This window comes from Panicum virgatum, chromosome 8K (genome assembly GCF_016808335.1).
Source record: "Panicum virgatum strain AP13 chromosome 8K, P.virgatum_v5, whole genome shotgun sequence".
NCBI lineage: Eukaryota > Viridiplantae > Streptophyta > Magnoliopsida > Poales > Poaceae > Panicum > Panicum virgatum.
In genome coordinates this window covers 27836929-27855995 of record NC_053143.1, presented here as the reverse complement: position 1 = coordinate 27855995, position 19067 = coordinate 27836929, and the positions used below count along the sequence as shown (strand labels likewise).

General features: G+C 42.5%; 1 protein-coding gene across 3 annotated transcripts; it reads left to right on the top strand.

Moving 5' to 3' along the window:
- Positions 1-3999: 3999 nt before the first annotated feature.
- LOC120644330 (O-fucosyltransferase 1-like) lies at positions 4000-10899 on the top strand. Of its 3 annotated transcripts, none has more exons than XR_005663631.1 (9): positions 4000-4153; positions 4275-4966; positions 5371-5452; positions 5566-5642; positions 5764-5852; positions 7172-7295; positions 7383-7705; positions 8402-8531; positions 9489-10899. XR_005663631.1 is itself a non-coding variant. In XM_039920936.1 (9 exons), exons 1-9 carry the CDS (start codon positions 4146-4148, stop codon positions 10113-10115), a joined length of 1563 nt encoding a protein of 520 aa, XP_039776870.1. In that variant the 5' UTR covers positions 4003-4145; the 3' UTR covers positions 10116-10899. The 3 variants fall into 3 exon arrangements, 2 of the variants coding, with proteins under 2 accessions (XP_039776870.1, XP_039776871.1); XM_039920936.1 differs by having other exon boundaries at positions 4003-4153; positions 4275-4416; positions 7422-7705; XM_039920937.1 differs by lacking the exon at positions 4000-4153 and having other exon boundaries at positions 4458-4966; positions 7422-7705.
- The last annotated feature ends 8168 nt before the right edge of the window (positions 10900-19067 follow it).

Here is a 19067-nt window from a genome sequence, read left to right as displayed (position 1 = left end):
ACATCGGTCACCCATTCTTATTTTTCCACCAAGAAGCTTCTCTTGGTGTGGCCTTTCTTCTTTGGGAAGAGCTAGGTCTTCTTGTCATGGCTCTTCTTCTTCCCAAGCTTTTTGTTCTTGTTCTTCTTTTCATCTTCATCATCATCGCTTGAGTCATTGCGATGTTTGCTCTTGTTGTCCTTCTTTCTCTTGTCCGGCTTGGGGCAATTGGGAGCAATGTGACATTTTTCTCCACAATTGTAGCATATTTTGTGCTTGATATCTTCCCTTGGCCGGAACATTCTTCTTTTAGGGTCAAAGTTGTAACCCTTCTTGTTTATCTTGTCGCTCAAACGTGTGAACTTTCTCATCATGAGAGCAAGTTTTCCATCTTCTTCATCATCGAATGAGCTTTCATGATGATCTTCTTCTTCATTACTTGAGCTTGATTCTTCCTTGGCCATCTTGAGCTTGCGGGGCTTGTTTGCCTTGGTTTTGAGAGTGATTGACTTGCTAGTAGTTGGTTCTTCGGACATACCAAGGATCCCCATTTCATGACCGCGAATTTCGCCCGCAAGCTCTCCCACTTCCATCGTATCAAGATTCTCCTTTTGAAGCATAGCATTGATGATGTTATACTTGGGCTTCGAAAGGAGCATGAGAATCTTGCGGTAGATCGAGCCACTGTTAATTTTAGAAACTTCAAGAGCATTAATGTCCTTGACAATGACATTCAAGCGAGAATACATATCATTGCAATTTTCATGAGCTAGCATCTTAAAAGAATCATACTTAGCTCTAAACAAGTGATATTTTTGCTCACGAACTTTTGTGGAGCCTTCATGAATTTCAATTAGCTCTTTCCAAATATCACTTGCTAAGTCCATGCCATTTACTCTATCAAAAACTTCCTCACTAATGGCTTCGAAAATTGCATTTCTAACCTTTGCATTCCATTTTAATTGTTCTGATGTGGGAGTTCCGGTGAACCCGGTCTTTGTTGCCAACCACACTTTGGGGGCAATCGCATCAAGGTATGCGGCCATGCGAACTTTCCAATAAGCAAAGTTCTTGCCCTCGAAGTGAGGCGGCGAACCACCCATCTTGGCCATAGCTCTAGGCGTTGAAGTCTAATGATCCAAATGAGCAACGAGGCTCTGATACCAATTGTAAGGATCGATGGACCAAGAGGGGGGTGAATTGGGACTTTTTCAAATTTCTAAAACAATTAAAGCAACCTTAACCTATGCAAAGCTAGTAAGGTTCAATTCACCAACCGGCTAACTAAGCAAACTACACAAGCTAACAAAGATATGAAACTAAACAAGGTAGAGCTAAGTTATGATCTCTAAAGTCAAGTACAAGAGTAATTGCATGAAAGTAAGTGCTTGATATGAAAGAGTGGACAAGAGACAACCGGATTTTTTCCCGTGGTGTCGATGTGTTGGCACACACCCCTAATCCACGTTGTGACACTCACTAAGAGTCTTGTCACCTCCCATATCACCGAGACTTGGGCGCTCACTAAGAGTCTCCGTTCACCATCCCGGCGTGGTGGAGCTCAAGCCACGTACAAACTTATTCGGGCTCCCACAATCGTTGGCAAGCTCCGGAAGAAACACCTTCAATCACCAAGATCGCCTAGGTGCTGCCAATCACCAAGAGTAACAAGCTAGGGCCTTCACTTGAGCAAGAACCGATCACCAAGAACGGATGCACACAAGCTTCTCTCTACTCAAGTCCTTAGTCTTGCTTCTTAAATGATTGAATCAACAAATGTGTGGAAGATGAAGCTCAAGATGGCTCTCAACAATGTATGAGTGTATGAATGATGCCTGGTGTCAAGAGAGAGCAAAATGACCCATTGGAGGGGTATATATAGGCAGCTCACACGAATAGAGCCGTTGGAGAAAAGCTGCCAGAAAACTGCTTAGCGTAGGTTAATCCGACGTACCTCCAATAGTCAGCGTCGGTTTAACCGATGAATGTAAACTGCCCATTCTAAAAACTAGCCATTACAATTTAGGCAGATTAACCGACGTATCATCGGTTTAACCGGTGAGTGTAGTTGTCCACTGATCAACTGAAAAACCAAGTCTCTGGACAACTACACCGATGTTAACTCAAATCCATCGTCGGTTTAACCGGTGAGACAACTTCTGAAATCCCTGGAAAAACCATCTCACTGGTAAATTGCACCGATGTTTTATTTCAAACACCGTCGGTTTAACCGGTGTATAGAACTTGAAATACCCTGGAAAAACCAACTCTGGACTAATGCACTGACGTTAATTCAAACATCATCGGTTTAACCGGTGTATAGAACCTGTCCAGACTCTGCTGACTGCATTTAACCGACGTATAGAAAAATGGAAGCGTCGGTTAAACCGGTGTATAGACTTTTTCTGATTTGAGTTTTGAGTGAAATCCAAATATTCTTGAGATATAAGTTGAAAACCACTTATTTGAACTTCTAGAAACCTGAGTAACCATAGTGTGCATCCATTTTCAAATGACCATGTCCATGCTCAAGTTACTTGACCTTAACCCCTCTTAATAGTGCGATCACTACAAAACTATAAAACATATACTAACCTAAGTGTCCTTCTCAGCCTTATGACACTTAGCACTAGAAAGATCCTTAGTCTTGACATATATTTGAGTTGAATACCGAGATCGCCTTTTTGAATAACGAAATTGAGGGGCCTCTTTTGACATATGACCAAATGAGCGGTAAAGATTCATTAAACTACACAAACTCATTAGTCACAATAATGGTTGTCATTAATCACCGAAACATACCTATAGGGCCTAGATGCTTACACAAATTCAGGGCCAGTTACTCCAGAATTTTGGCCGTATCCTTGTTATTACACACCTTCAGATTATAGTAGAATGCATATGCGGTCTTATTACATTCAATATCCTATTATGTATCCAAGTTGTGTATCACCAAGGTCAATTGTTACTAGTGACAATTTGATAAAAAAAAGAGGCTAATTGCAGCAAGGAGAGTGAGAAAAGTATAAAGCAAGATTCGAAGTATTTACAGTCGAGGTGGTGTCCCTTAGGCCTATCTCACATTCAGAAGAGAAGATTGCAACGTTTGCGCAAGGAAGAATCGATGGAGCAACAAGTGAAGGTCGAGCCAACGAAGCCAATAACCATGAAGAAAGTTTGGATGCCAAAGCAAATTGTTTCATCATCAACTTGAAATAAAGCAGGTCATGACCGATAATTGTTTATCGTCCTTAGCACAAAAAATGGACGATGTATTAATAATCATCGCACTTAGACAATTTTGGTCAAGAGGGGTGTTCTTTGGTACGCAAGTTTTGCCAAAGAACAGGGGGGCATATGTTTTTTTTACGACCAAAATTAGCAGAGACCGGTCTGGCCGGTATACCTAAGTGGTCTGACCGGTCAGGTTCCTGTAACCGGTCTGGCCTGACCAGCTGGTCTGACCGGTCCATGCAGAATATGAGTATAATTACAGATTTTCATAGATTTAGATATGTAAACATGATTTTTTGCGGGATAAGTCCATCTCACCCTATAAATATAAAGGGTCACGGCTGATTCAGGGTATCCCATCGATAAAAAATACAACGATCATTATTTTTTTTATCTTTTTATTGCCGTTACGTTTATCTTCAAACCCTAGGCCTTCCAACCTCCTATATGCTAGAACAACCCTACGTGCGCCTATCCTGACGGGGTCCCTTCCGGGCTAGCATTCGTCGGACTTCGCTGACTCACCCCGGCGACCGGTCTGACCGGTCCCTCTGACCGGTCTGACCGCCTTACGCAGGAGGCGCCACATCGAGCTCCTTCTCACGCCGCGCGAACGTGCGCGCTCGTGTGTTCGCCTTGAATTAGCGCCAACATATTTTGACAACTACTCAGGGTTACTTCTGTGATTTGACTTTATTTAATAACTCTAATTAAATTAGTAGTCAAAAGTGAAAAAAAAAGTTTTGGCGATTTGTTTTTTCAACCCAAACCAAACAACGCCCAAGCCGAATCCCTGCACTGCACTAGCACTTGCACCGGCCGACGCACACTCCCCCCTCCGCTCCCGCTTGCTCCCCAGATCTGAGCCCCCTCCCGGTCGCGCCGCAGCTCCCCTAATCCGCGCGCGCAAACCCTAAGCCCACGCGATCCCAATGCGCAGGTGAGCCCACCGACCGCTTCCTGCGGCGATCGCCCAGCCCTGCGATTTCTTCCCCTCCGATTTTTGTTCCGGTGGATTGGTTTCTGCCTCTTATCTCGTTTCGTTCCGGTGGACCGCGCAGGGGGCCCGGCGGCGAGGCGTCGCTCCGCCGGCGCCGCGGGCCGGCGCGGCTCTGGGTGGCCTTGGCGGCGCTAGCGACCGGCACTATCTGGCTCTGCTCCTCCTCCTCCGTCGGCCTGTTCGGCGCACTGTACAGGGTCCAGGTGCGATCGCCACGGCCGCCGCCTGCTTTCTTAGCGTGCGGCTCTTGGTTTCGGTGTGCGCCTGTGCGGTCTACTCTGCTTGACCTATGGAGTAATGGTTGATGGCATTGGCATGGTTGTGTTGTTCCTGCTCATTAGTAGCCATTTGGGTGCTCTTTACATTAGTTAGAACTTGGAGCTCCTTTGAAGTAATTCCACCCTGGGTGTATGCCATGTTGGGTTCTGTTGCTGCTTGAATCCCCATTAATTAAGATGCGCACTTGGGACTCAGAATATTTGCATTACTATCTATATTCATTAATTAAGATCAAATCAACACAAGTTTGATCCCATCTGTTTTGTTGTGGCATATCTGTGTAGCTACAAAGGTTTATAGCACGGTTAAAAAGCTCGGCAAGTATTCTTTTGAGTGGATCAAGATACATTGCTTGGTTACAGTATGTCAAGGTTGAGGACAAGGAGCCGCACGAAATGTGACAAATATTACTGAATTCTAGATCCATGATGATATTAAGTTTACATGGATTACAATTCTCACCACAAAAATAAGGTGTGAGAATATAACTTGCAATGCATCTAGTACTTTATTGTGGTTTGGGATGATGAAGTTGGACATAAAATGTATGTATTTTGTTTGGCAAGGGAGCACCACAATCTTCTTTGTGGAAATAGTTACTAACACTTTTACCAGAATGTAATGCCATGCGGCACCCTAGATAATGTTGCATTTGGAACTAGTATACTCAACAGATTAGGAGTAATGTTAGAAAGCAACAGCACAATTTTCTTACATATATAGATTTTTGGGGGTGTCACTTATCTTTTCAGTTCATATTAATTTGCCGTATATGCATGTAATTGGATGATAGTACTAGAATGTTAGTGCACATAAAATGCTTATTTGAATTTTCTACCATATTATTTCTTGTACTGACATCAATGCTACTACTCAAGGATGTTGATGTAAATAAGTTGTGGAGAACTGCACATTCAAATGGTTGGAGAGCATCCTCTGCACCACGCACCTATTGGCCTCGTAAGCTTCTCTCTATATATAGTCTATACCCTTGCGGAAGTTACTGGTCCAGTAGCATGCTATTCTGAGCGAGGGTCAATGGTTATACTGAAATTTAATATCTTTACTTGCAGCCCCACCAACTGAGTCTGAGAGTAGTGGGTACTTGCGTGTCCGATGCAACGGTGGCTTGAACCAACAACGTAGTGCAGTATGATTCATACAAGAAACTTAGTCTCTAAAGCAGCATGATTCACTGCATAAATTTTATATTCATAATTCATGGTATCAAAGCTAAGAAATTTGAGGCCCATGTTGTTTTGATTTTGTAGATATGTAATGCTGTTGTTGCTGCACGAATCATGAATGCTACACTAGTACTACCAGAGATAGACACAAATTCATTTTGGCATGATGAGAGGTATGTAATTTGACCGAAATGTTTTATCATGCAGGAAGATTATTGCATGTATAGCTTACCATAGACCTTGTGTTCTTTGTGAATTCTTCTGTCTTGCCACTAGTTTTGTTTTCAAACGAAATATAATTAGTTCCCCACAAAGTTCACTCAAAATTTTTACAACAAACAGAAGTTATCCTATTGTCTTGAACCACATCTCCGTCTTGTTTTTCTTACCAAATATTGCGCAGTTGGATTGATTGATCCACATAGTTTCATAAGGCTTTTTTTAATGCCTATATGTGGGAGTACCATTAGATATTTAACCTAATCCTCCAGTTGGCAGGCATGCTGATTAATTTCCTATATCTGTTGTCAGGCGATTGGATATAATTTAGTTCTTTTCCAGTGTTAACTTGTTTGGAAAGGTTGTCTCCATGTACCAGGGATCTAGGGTGAACTTTTGCTGTTAAAATCTAGTGTAGGAAAGAAGAAAACGTGTACAGAATGTGTGCAATTTGTGTCTATGTTCTAGGAGTTGCCCAGACAAGAAAACAACCAATTAGAAGCACTAGAAACACTGTTGATCTGTGTCTTATTCTCGCAACAGTAAATGACCAATCTTTTGCTTTGCCGGCGATCCAGAGATCCATCTCTTGCTTGACCATGTTCAGGAACTGGGCAGCTGGGGACGTTGAACCCTGAAATACCCAGCTGTTGTGCTCTTTCCAAATGATCCATGATGTTAAAATGACAGAGTCAATGCCTTTTTTGGTCCTTGTCCAACATTGTGTAGGAAAGAGCCCTTATTTATGTAGGATTTCATGAGAAGCTTCAGACTGACGTTGCTTCAGTATCCGGCCTGAAAATTTGCTCAATATGTTTATAAAAGCTTAATATATTTCTGATTGAAAGCATGTTCTGATGTCTTCTAGGAGAAGCATGTGAATATGTGATGCATTTCCTTGTAATTGCTTAGATTATTTTCGTTTTGGGTAATGCCATCATGAAGATGTTACTGTGCGTCTGTGCCAAGATTACAACTATTCAGAGTTGGACTAATCCACCATTGAAAGTTGAATTATTAAGTTTTGCGTTATTAATTTCCAAATAATAAGGTGATTATGCATTGTAAATGATTTACAGGTAGTATGCTCTCATTCTTTACATGATGTTTTATTTGGTAATTATGATGAGGTTCCAGTTTCTAGATTTACATTCAGTTCACATCTTCTCTGGCTTTGTAATTATCTTCTTGTTCAACTATCTTTATGTTGAATGATCTGCATGATCATCCTTAGTTGGTGTTTACTAATTTCTGCATTTATATATGCACCCAGTGGTTTCGTAGGCATTTATGATGTTCCCCACTTCATCAAGAGATTGAAATATGATGTTCGAATTGTTATGAGCATTCCAGAAATCACTGCAAATGGAAAGACCAAGAAGCTCAAGGCACATCAGGTGAATAAATTTTAAGGACACTAAATTCAGTTGTACTAATATCATATGGTTTCCCTACCTTTAAAAACTAAAAAGTTAATTTTTTAGGAGCATACTATACTCATGGGACACTCTTCATCATAACAGATTCGACCACCTAGAGATGCGCCAGTATCTTGGTATGCAACAGTCGCTTTGGAGAAGATGAAGAAATATGGGGCTGTATATTTAACTCCATTTTCACACCGTTTGGCAGAAGATATTGATGATCCAGAGCTTCAGAGATTGAGATGCAGGGTGAATTATCACGCACTCCGATTCAAGCCACATATCATGAAAACAAGCAGTGAGATAGTGAACAAGCTCCGCTCAGAAGGCCATTTCATGTCAATTCATCTTCGTTTTGAGTTGGATATGCTTGCATTTGCCGGGTATGAATTTGACTAAGTTATCGTAAGTCATCACTTAGTCCTGAATAAATCACATCCTGCTTATTTTGTATCCATTGGAGAAGTCCATCCCTGAATTCTTTAATCTAGGCTTAACAAAGACTTCATAAGAGCTAAACCTTGTGTAGAAATCACAGCATTCGTTCGTTCATTCATATATAAATCCATTCTACACAAGCTTGTAGCTACTCCTACATGTGTATCTCATGATATAGGACATATTTGACCCAATGAAGAGCATGTACATGGAGTATGTGATCATACTAGACCATCCATGATGGTATAAACGTCGGATATATGCTCATAAATAGAGTATGTGGACATACTTATTTTTATATACTAGTACTAAGGTATAATTATAATATATTTAAAAAATAGGGTTGATTTTGAAATTGTTCATATATATCCTTTTGAAGTATCCTAGAATTAGTATATAAATATACTCAAAGTAATAAATGAGTATGTGGACATACGCACGGTAGTATACTAATGATGAGAGTAGCTACATGTGAGTGTAGAAAAAACTCATCCTATATATTAACCATTATCATTATGCATGTTTAGTTCATTGATTTTGATTACTGTTGATAACCTATACATGGAACGGTGAAAGTTTGATATAGTGGTCATTACTTGCTGTGCCATTTTTTCGACCTAACACCAAAATGAAAATTGCAGGTGCATTGACATATTCACGCCTCATGAACAGAAAATTCTGTTGAAGTACAGGAAAGAACATTTTGCAGAAAAGTTACTTATCCCCGGGGAGAGAAGGCTCATTGGAAAGTGCCCTTTAACTCCAGAAGAGGTACTGGATCTTCTTATAGACATTGTTCTAGATGTTCCTTAGGAGTTAATAACTAGTTGTTTGTTTAAATGAAAAGTTATTTGCTTTGAATGGTGTGCAAACTTGAGCTCATTACCTGTTCAGGTAAATGTAGTGGTTTTGATGTTTACATTATAGTACCCGAGTACAGTTTGATCTCCAGGTGTTTTCCAAGAACTTTTTTCATTTACATGTATCCTTAGATGCATCCTAGTTCGGTTTTGTAGCAGAGCTCATGGGTACATTTGTACTCCCTTTGTTTCAACTTTCAAATTGTAAGTCATTCCAACTTTCTTGGAGAGTCAAACTATTTTATATTTGACCAAAATTATAGAAAAGATTACAAAGATTTATCGCACCAAATAGATATACTATGAAAGCATATTTAATGAGAAATCTAATGATACTTATCTGGTATCATAAATGTTAGCACTTTATTGTACAAACTTGGTCAGACTTGAAATGTTTTGACTCTCCAAGAAAGTTGGAATGACTTACAATTCGGAACGGAGGGAGTACATCCTAGTAGTTACATTGCATTTCCATTTTAAACAATTAACAATGGGTTATATTCTAAAATTAATTGACATGAATAGATATGCTTTTTGCATGTACTTTCTTTGTACCTTCCCTTCATGTATATTGTGAACAGTTTGCTGTTCTACTTCTATCTAGGCAATCTGCGATCTACATCATTTTGTTTTCCCCCATTGACGGTTTGTGTATTAGTGCTATTCTAATTTCCATGATTGGTTGAACATCACATGCCATTTTGTACTCTTACCATTAAATGAATCATTCTGATTGATACAAAATGATTATATGGAGCAAAGTTGAAACCTATATAGGCGAATGTTATTTCTTAGTACAGCAGAAAAATAAGCAAAAGACAGTGAAAAATCAATAGCATAGCTGATATTGCATAAATTTATTGTGCAGGTAGGTCTTATTCTACGTGCTATGGGATTTGACAATAAAACACGCATTTACCTTGCTTCTGGTGAGCTCTTTGGTGGGAAACGCTTCATGAAGCCATTCAAGGCTATGTTTCCACGCCTAGAGAACCACAGCACTGTTGGACCTGGAAAGCTGGAAGAAAATACCCAAGGGCTAGCAGGATCGGCAGTTGATTACATGGTCTGCCTGCTATCAGACATTTTTATACCCACATATGATGGCCCAAGCAATTTTGCAAACAACCTCATGGGCCACCGCATGTACTACGGTTTCCGGACCACGATCACACCAAACAGGAAGGCCCTTGCCCCGATCTTCATCGACAGGGCACAAGGCCGTTCCACTGGCTTTGAGCAAAGGATCAGGCAAGTCATGTTCAACACACATTTCGGTGGCCCCCACAAGCGAATCCATCCAGAATCTTTCTACACAAACTCGTGGCCAGAGTGCTTCTGCCAGACTAATGCTAGGAACCATGCAGACCGGTGCCCACCTGATAACATAAATGATGTTCTCGAAAGTCAGTTCCAGAGCGAAGAAGAAATGGAAGAAGCGAGAACAACTAATCAGACTGACTCAACCGGCCAAACAGAAGAGCTGATGATTTGACTGAGGTAGCTAAGGATTACTGCTTGAGAACATATTGGGCACTTGGATCGTTCCAAGCGGACTAGGTTACATTTTTGGAGGAATGGATCAATTGATGGATGATGATCAACTATTGGCAATTCTGTTTGATTGGAGCTGTTGACATGTCAAGGTTGTAATCCAGGGAGGGTCGAGCCAGATTTTGGGCACGTCTGGCCATATAGGGTTTTGATGGAGCTGTTAGATTGGATGCACCGATAGTTGGTTTTGATGGAGCTGTTAGATTGGATACGTGGATAGTTGGTTTTGGAGCTGTTAGATTGGATACGTGGATAGTTTTCACCTCATTGATGAGTGCTGAGTGTTGTGGATTATGAAACCTTATGCATATCGATAGTTTTCACCTCATTGACGAGGGCAGAGTGGTGTGAATTATGTGGCAGCAACAACATTCGGGAGCCTTTACACGATATGCTATGTCAGACTGTTTAGTGGCTCCGGTTCTACCAGCTTTATGCTGTACCCCTCTATGTTTGCACTAATTATATTGCTTCATCTTGTTTCTGGAGGCTGGAGGGGCTATTCCTTTTCTGTGGAGCTTTCCTGGAATATTCTCGCTTGTTGCTGGCCAAATTAAGGTTTCAAAAAAATGTTTATCTTTGTGCTCTCTGTACGCTATTTTTTTTTCTTGTATCTCGTGACCTGTACATGACGGATGGGAGCTCATGTTGAACAAGAACACTGCATATTGCCAAGACTTTGGTAGTAATTGTTCAAGAAATCAACCAAGAAAATATTGAAAATAGAGTGCTCGGTTCATATAGCAATTTTGTTTACTTACTAACTTTTTTACGGTGGTCGTGGATTCTTTTTAATGCCCTTATCTAAATTAGTAGTTTTAATTAAATTTAATTGACGAATGATACTATGGTAATTGGATCAACCACAGCTCCACCACGCATCCTCGCCCAAAGCCCACGGACATGGGGAGTCTTTTATGTGTATGCCTTTATAAGTTGGTGTTGTCCTTTATACCCTAAAAAATTTGATCGCATGTGTATGCCCTCGCATTTTTTTCTATGACCTATGTGCCTTTTAGATGAAACAGGGGGTAACAGTAGGTAACGGCAGTGGAAAAAGTCTTCTTTGCCCTTCTATGAGAGGCGGTGGGACTTAGATAGTTTACCTGTATATTCTTATGAAAGTTGCTCCTAACCTAGATACCCCTAAAATTTTTTGGTGGCACATGTGTGCTCTCAGTATGTAAGGTTGATTTCATATTGTTTAAAAAAATTTAGATTCAATGAAAAATAAGAAAACAATGCAAATAATTAAAATAAAAATTAAAAATAGCGCATGACAACGGGGAGTCCGTGAGAAGGGTGAGCTCCTCCTATAATGCATATTTTTTAAAATTTCAGATATAATATAAATAAGAAAACAATGAAAATAAATAAATAAAAATGACGTAAGAGAAAAAAAAGGGCATGAGAAATACCGCATGAAAAGGGAGCCACACAACATTTTTCATAAAGCAAGTAGAGCAACAAATAACAGCAATAAGTACATGTTCATTTTACCAACATTTAATTTACTAAGTTCGCTGGTTTTGAGCACACAAGTACTAGGTGTCCAAACCACAAGTGCCTTAAATTACATGCAACATGACAGCAAAGGAAGTAGTACCTCCATAGCATGAGTACTGGGTACTTAATCAAAATAACACTTAGGAACCGCGCCTTAATCTAGCTTGAGTTTCTTCTTGCTTCTGGTATTTGAAGCTGGGTTGGATGGGCTGGTTACATCTAGTGGCGCCCTCTTTGGTGTAAGCTTCTTCTTGATGGCACATTTCTTTCTTGGTGTGTGCATTGTATGTGAAGGGGCAAGGTGCTCAACTTGAAGAGGAGGGTCGTTGGATCCTGTTACAGATTTTGTGTGAAAAGCAAGATTTTGTGTGAAAAGCAAGAATGTCTCTCAGTGAGGTTGTTGTAAATGCCAAAATATTGAAAAGTGAGAATGTCTTAAGAGCACACCTGCTGGAAGCACTCATTGAAGTAGTGGTTGGTGGTCCTTTCTTTTTGCTGACACTTGTTTTTGTAGATGATTTTCTCTTCCGTGTCATGTGTGTAGCATTGGCCACTGCCTCATTGTATGGAAAGACCATTCTTGGTGCAGGAGTGACAGCAACAATGCTAGTCTCTGTGGTACAAGCAGCTGCTTTTTTGAGTTTTTTTCTTGGTGGACCCCTGAAATAAAATTTTATTTGATATACAAGTGAAGTAAAGTAACCATGAAGTAAAGTGAAGTAACCATGAAGACAAGTGAAGTAAAGTGAACTATAGCAAGTGAAGTAAAGTGAACTAAATTAAGTGAAGTAAAGTGAACTAATGTCTATGAAGTTTACCTCTCACGCTCCATTGCAGCTATATCTTCTGGATTCCCTTTGTGACATTTGTACCAGTGGTGCCCAAACTCAAGGCATATTGGGCACTTATGTCTCCTCTTGCCAGTACCTCCCTCCGTTCCTCCCTCGGTACTTGATCTCTTGCTGCTACTACCTCCCTCCAAAGCTGATTTCATCCTGTTTTATCTCCTTCCTCAAGCAGTTGACTTAAGCAATGGAGGATGCATAAAGAAACCATGTGTGGCTTTAGGCTAGCAGGATTTGTCAAGAATACTAGGGATAGAACCTTGATATGCAACTTTGAATTTCTCAGCTGAATAGTACTCATCCACATAGTCTTCTAGGTGGGCACCAGGAATTGATGTGATGTAGGCAATAGCATGTTTACAGGGTATTCCAATCCCTTGCCAAGCCCTACAGGTACATGTCCTCTCAATTAAGTTGACTATGAACCTGTAGGTAGAGGCAGAACGCTCCTTAGCACAAATTTCTCCAATACCATCAGGTGAGCTTGTGATCACTTCAATGTCAAGGTTGTAGCTGTTTTCCCTCAACTTTTGGACTATATGAGGCAAAATCTTGCCTTGAAACTGCTGGGCAATCCTTTTCCTCTGATTCCATTTAATCAAGATCATCTGTCTAATAGTATCCATCAAATCATATAGATTCTTACCCTTGTGGTCCTTTACCTGTAATATAGCAATATGTGGTTATATACTGGGAGGCAAAAAGTTGTCAATACAAATAAACTTATTTCTTACCCATTTATTGAAGGCCTCAGCCAAATTATTGGTAATATAATCCACCTTTAACAATGTGGAGAACTGGCTCCTGGTCCACAACTTCTTGTGAGTTTCCTAAAGATATTTCATAGACTCTGGTTTGTATGCAGCCATTGCATGATAATGTTTCTCAAACATGCAAGGGCTCCAAGAATATGCAGATTGCCACAGATTCTCATCAAAAACCTCTCCATTGTATCTCTTCTTGAAATTTTGAACTAGGTGGTACATACACTCTCTATGTTCAGCTTACGGAAAAACCTCACTAACACCATTCATTACTGCCTGCCCACGATCAGTACTGAATGTTAAGCCAACTGGGGTGTCTATAGCTTCTTTCAATCTCTCCATGAACCACACCCAATTCTTATTTGATTCTGACTCAATCACACCAACAACTACTGGGTACATCCAGTTATGCCCATCAACTGCACAAGTTATACATAACTGGCCTCTGAACCTTCTATTCAAAAAAGTACTATCTACAGCAAGATATGGCCTACAATTTCTTAGGAAGCCATCAACACAAGGTCTCAAAGAAAAAAAGAGCCCATTAAACCATATCTTGTTGTCGATGGTGTGGTGATCAATCACAACAAAGGATCCATGACAACTTTCTTCTATCTGAACCTTAAATCTATAAAGGTTGTCAAAACTTTTGCCCCAAGGGCCATAAATTTTATCCATAGCAAGTTGTTTACCTAGGTAAACTTTTCTGTAGGTCACATCAACTTTGTGGCTTTCCTTCAACTTCTTTCTCAGCTCTGTGTTTCCCAAATTTCCATCTTCCTTTAGCCAATCAATCACTTGGTCACACACCCAGAACTGTGTCACCCCTACACATGCGCCTACCCTCCTGGTGCTGTGACACTCCTCGTGAGGGTATGGATTCCTTTTCACCTACCAATAAGTTAATTCAATGGTTATTGAAGATGAAAAAATTGCCAATCAATGAAAAGTAAGGACAAACTAAAGATTACCTTTATTGTGACTCTATCGCTCAGAGTAGAGGCATGAAGTCTCCACCTGCAGCCCACATTCTTGCCACTGCTAAAGCCAACTTAAAAAGAGTGGTAAAAGTCAGCACACCATGTGCTGACTTTTATCACTCTTTTAATGTTATAATGAAACTCATATTTGGTAGCATGTGAAGCTAAAGCCAACTTAAAAGCATCCATATTTGAATACAAAGTGCCTACAACCATAGGGGGATCATTCCTGTCATAGGCTAGTTAATGAACTGATCTAGATTGGATATTCATTGCATAAACAGGGTAAGATAAATAATATGGTAGGAGATAGTGTGACACACACAAACTACACTCAGGGATAAAGGCAAATGTTAGAGCTCGAGACAGATGTACTATGCTAGCTATATCTATATTATCTTATGGTTAGATTGTCAGAGATTAAACTAGTACAATAGGGAGACCGCTCCTACAGCTGTCAGGAGAGGCTCGTTCACCTATGCGGCTTTATGTACCTCCTACCCTCCTATCCGAACGTGGAGGATTACTAGGGCTCGGATAAGACTATCACCACCTGCCGGCTACCTCTCAATCCATGGGAAAGGGTGACATCCAGCAACACTTATCTAGTCTAGACACCACGTCTACATTAGTAAGCGATACTCTAGCATCCCGTGCGGAGCCCCCACCCTTCGGATGGACCGACATCACACTAGAGCAAACATACGAATACTGAAATAGTTGACAGAGTTTCAAGGCCAATATGTTAACCATCTCAAGCACAGGATGATCATGCAATGCAAGCATCGAATGATAACACAACCAGATCACGAAGCATAGATCCGATAACTCAGAACATACTTCAAGCAGATATCGGTAATCATAGTCTAATTCTATTACAAATAATCGAGAATTATAAGAGAGGGCTAGAGATGAACCCATACCAGAACTCCCGAACAACTCCAGAGACTCGATGACTCCTAGACTTCTCCTAAACAACACTAAGCCTATAGACTAAGCAAGAATGCACTTGAGGTGGGTGAGAGGTGAGGTGTGTGTGTGTTCTGTTCTCACCCCCTCCCCTCATATTCTCGGTGAACTGACCTTGTGAGCCAATGACACGCTGCCACGTCGAAGGTTTAAGGCGGTGGGGCCCATGGGCTGGTCGGCTGACCAGCATGGTCGGTCGGCCTGCCAGCAGCTCCCACCACCCCCAACTGTCGGGGCTGGGCTGTCTTGGGCCTTCCCTTCTCTGAACATTGAGGTATGGACTATCCTAAGTGGATTTACTTTGGTTCTGGGCTACACTTGGTCGAATTGAGACTGAATTTGCGCTCTGATATTTTCTGCGATTTTCTGTCAGTTCAAAGTGTGCTTGCAACCTGCATTTTAGCTCAAAAACACATCTTGCATAATTCTAAAGGTAAAGTGTGGTTTAGAGGTTTATTTGAATAAAGATGCGTGTAAGAAATACAAACTCATGATTTTTTGATCAAGTTGACACCTAGTAATGGTCATTAGTGAGTGTCAATAAGGGCCAATATTGTTTCACAGAAGTGGATCTCGAAGCATAAATTTCAAGCTGATGGTTCAATTGAGAGGTCAAGGCCAGATGGGTTCTTCGCGGTTTCTCTCAACGTTCCACGTGGATTTTGATGAGACTTTCATCCCCGTTGTGAAGCCCGCCACAGTCCGTACAGTGCTCTCCCTTGCTCTCCCGTTAGTGGCCTATTCATCAGTTGGACGTTAAGAATGTCTTCCTCCATGGTACTCTGTCTGAGATAGTCGAAATATGTTTGTTGCCTGAACAAGTCTGTCTACGGCTTGAAGCAAGCACCCAGAGCCTATTATAGTCGCTTTCTTGCTCATCTCCTCTCACTTGGGTTTGTTGAGGCCAAATTCGATACTCCATTGTTCATCTATCATCTCTGCTTTGCTGCTCATCTCCTCTCACTTGGGTTTGTTGAGGCCAAATCCGATACTTCATTGTTCGTCTATCATCGCGACTCGGACACTGTCTATCTCCTTCTGTACGTGGATGACATTGTTCTCACTGCTTCATTGACAGCACTCCTTCGCCACACCATTGCGGCCCTTCAGCAGGAGTTCGCCATGAAGGATCTGGGTGAGCTTAATCACTTCTTGGGTATGGAGGTGTAGCACAGTAATGGTGGTCTATTCCTCCCAGCACCAGTATATCTCCCTAGCCCTGGGCAAAATTAACCGAGAACCGAACCAAAAAAACCAAAAACCGAAACAAAAAGAACCCAAACCGAAGATTTCGGTTCTTTGTTCGAAAAACCAAAATTCTCAGTTCGGTTCGGTTCTAGAACACGGTTAACCGGAGAACCGAGTTTATTAGACATATATAGCCCATTAGACATTTGGCCCACTAAAGCCCAGCAAACAAACCCTATCTAAACACCCCCCATGTCCCCACCCCACCTGCAGCGCCCCCAGGCCGGCGGCCCCCATCCCCTCTCCACCATGCAGCCCCCACGCCGCCACCCCCAACTCCTAGTCCCCACTCCCGAGCGCCGCCCCCCATTGAGAGCCCGGCCGGGGCCGGTGAAAGTGATCGGGTGCTCTAGCCTAAGAGGGGGAGGGGGTGAATTAGGCACTTAATAAAAACTTAGACCTATGGCTCCAACTAGTTTGCAGAAAGCTTAAACTAAAACATGCTATCTAGATGTGCAACTAGGTGTTCTAGTGTGAAACCCCTATCCCGAAAGAGTTTAGCAACCTATAGCCTTTCCTATCAAGAAACTATTCTATGAAAGTAAAGGCACACAAATTGCTAGTATGAAATGCGGAAGCTTAAAGAGAGGGATAAGAGATAGCAAACTCTTGACGCGGGTGTTTATCCCGTGGTTCGGTTAGCCACAAAGGCACACCTACATCCACGTTGTTGTAGCACTCACTAAGAGTATTGCTACTCGGCCACCAAGTCTCTTCCGTGAATACAATCACGGTCACCTTGGCCCCGGGTTCCACTAAGGAGCTTCTCCACAAAGGATGGGGGTCTCCACGTCCCCCGCACAAAGATGTCGTCGCCGCTCCACACCAAGTCGGAGGGTCGATGACGTTGCCGGCGAGCTTCAAGCTCCAAGGTGCCGGCGCACCAAGCTCTTGTTTTGGTTCGCTAATGAACCACAGCACAAAGGCTCTAAGCCTCGCAAACTCACTCACTAAGAGCTAATCCTTTACACAACACTCTCAAAGTGTGCTAAGGGCTAAGAATATGATCTTGATGCTTTTGTATGGCTTGGAGATGTTCTTGGATGTGTATAAGGTGTCTTGGGACTCCAGCAAACTTCAAATGGCCGGGGTGAGGCGTATATATAGGCCACCAAGTCTTGTAGCCGTTGCTCCAACGGTCAGCTGAAAATCTGCGTACCACCGGAAGAACCGATGCCTCTTGGCGGGGTAGCGTCGGTTCATCCGGTCACTCATAACCCGAAGTAGCCGTTGGACTCCTGACGGCTGACGCAGAGACCACCGGTTGAACCGATGCAATGCACCGATGCCTCACCGGTTCAACCGGTGCTGAAGGATCTTTTTCTGACAGCTGACGTCATTACACCGATGATATGCACCGATGCCCCGTCGGTTGAACCGGTGCTGAAGAAACTTCTTCTGGGCTCTTGACATCGTCTCTGGAACATAGGACGGCCAATGCACCGATGCCCTTTCTTGGACCGTCGGTTCAACCGGTGCCTATAGGCTGACTTGGCTTCATTTTCCTCTTGCATCAAACATCGTAGCGTCGGTTCTTCCGACAAGCATCGGATGCACCGGTGCCCCTGGCGTCGGTTCTTCCGGTGCTCCTAACCGTATGGGTGGCCCTTTGGGCCTTGCTACGCCTATCTTCTCTTTCTCTTTGTCATCACTTGAACCTAAAAGCCTGAGAATGATCATCTTAACAATCATATTAGTCCAAGTGTTGTGTTGTCATTCGATCACCAAAATCACTCGAAATGGCATAAATGGTGCCCTGTTCGTTACAGCCGGGGCCGCCGCCCTTGGAGTTGGGCTTCGACACCGACGACGCGTCCTCAAGCTTCGTCCGCCTCGTCGCTGATGGCGGCACCACGCCCACGGGTCACGACGTATCACCAGAGGCCCACGGCGCACCGTCGGACGCGCTCCTGGACAAGCTCCTCGGCAAGCCAGGCAACGGCGCCGCGGGCCGTGGCGGTCCCCTATAGTCTCCTGTAGGCAAGGGCCCAAGGCGGCGGTAGCGGCGCGACGGTCTCCTACAGGCAAGGCGGCAGCGGTGAAGCTCTCCCCTGCAAGGCTGCAAGCAAGGCGGCGGTGCCCCTCTACAAGTTGCGGCGGCATGCGAGCTTAGCTTGCTCGGAGGACATGGCGGCGGCAGCGATCTTTTTTTCTTCTCTGCCTCTCTTGTGACTGGTTGGTTTGTTCGGTTCCCTCGGTTAGAACCGGAACCAAACTGAACTAACCAAAAACAAATTAGCTCTATTCTTCTTTATAAAAAGAACCAATTGGTTCTCATTTCTTAGGAACCGAACTTGTAAGGGAACCGAGAAACCAATCCGATCGGTTCAGTTCCTCCCGAATGCCCAGCCCAACATCTTCCAGCGCCACTACATGACTAATGTTCTCAATCGGGCTGGCATGGCTGAGTTCAAGCCTGTCTCCACCCGTGGATTGCGTGAGACCCCACAAAGAGAGAATGTAAAATCGTAAAAATGTTACAACCGAGATTTTTTTTGATAATGTTACAACCGAGATTTTTTTTTGATAATGTTACAACCGAGATATTGAGAAGCAAACAAGTGGATTTTTGAGGCAGACA

What these genes read in the sequence shown, in the direction of transcription:
- LOC120644330 (XM_039920936.1), top strand. An exon ending in ACCACGCACCTATTGGCCTC is followed by an intron (nt 5,453 to 5,565) that starts GTAAGCTTCTCT and finishes CTTTACTTGCAG; the next exon opens with CCCCACCAACTGAGTCTGAG. An exon ending in TGAACCAACAACGTAGTGCA is followed by an intron (nt 5,643 to 5,763) that starts GTATGATTCATA and finishes TTGATTTTGTAG; the next exon opens with ATATGTAATGCTGTTGTTGC.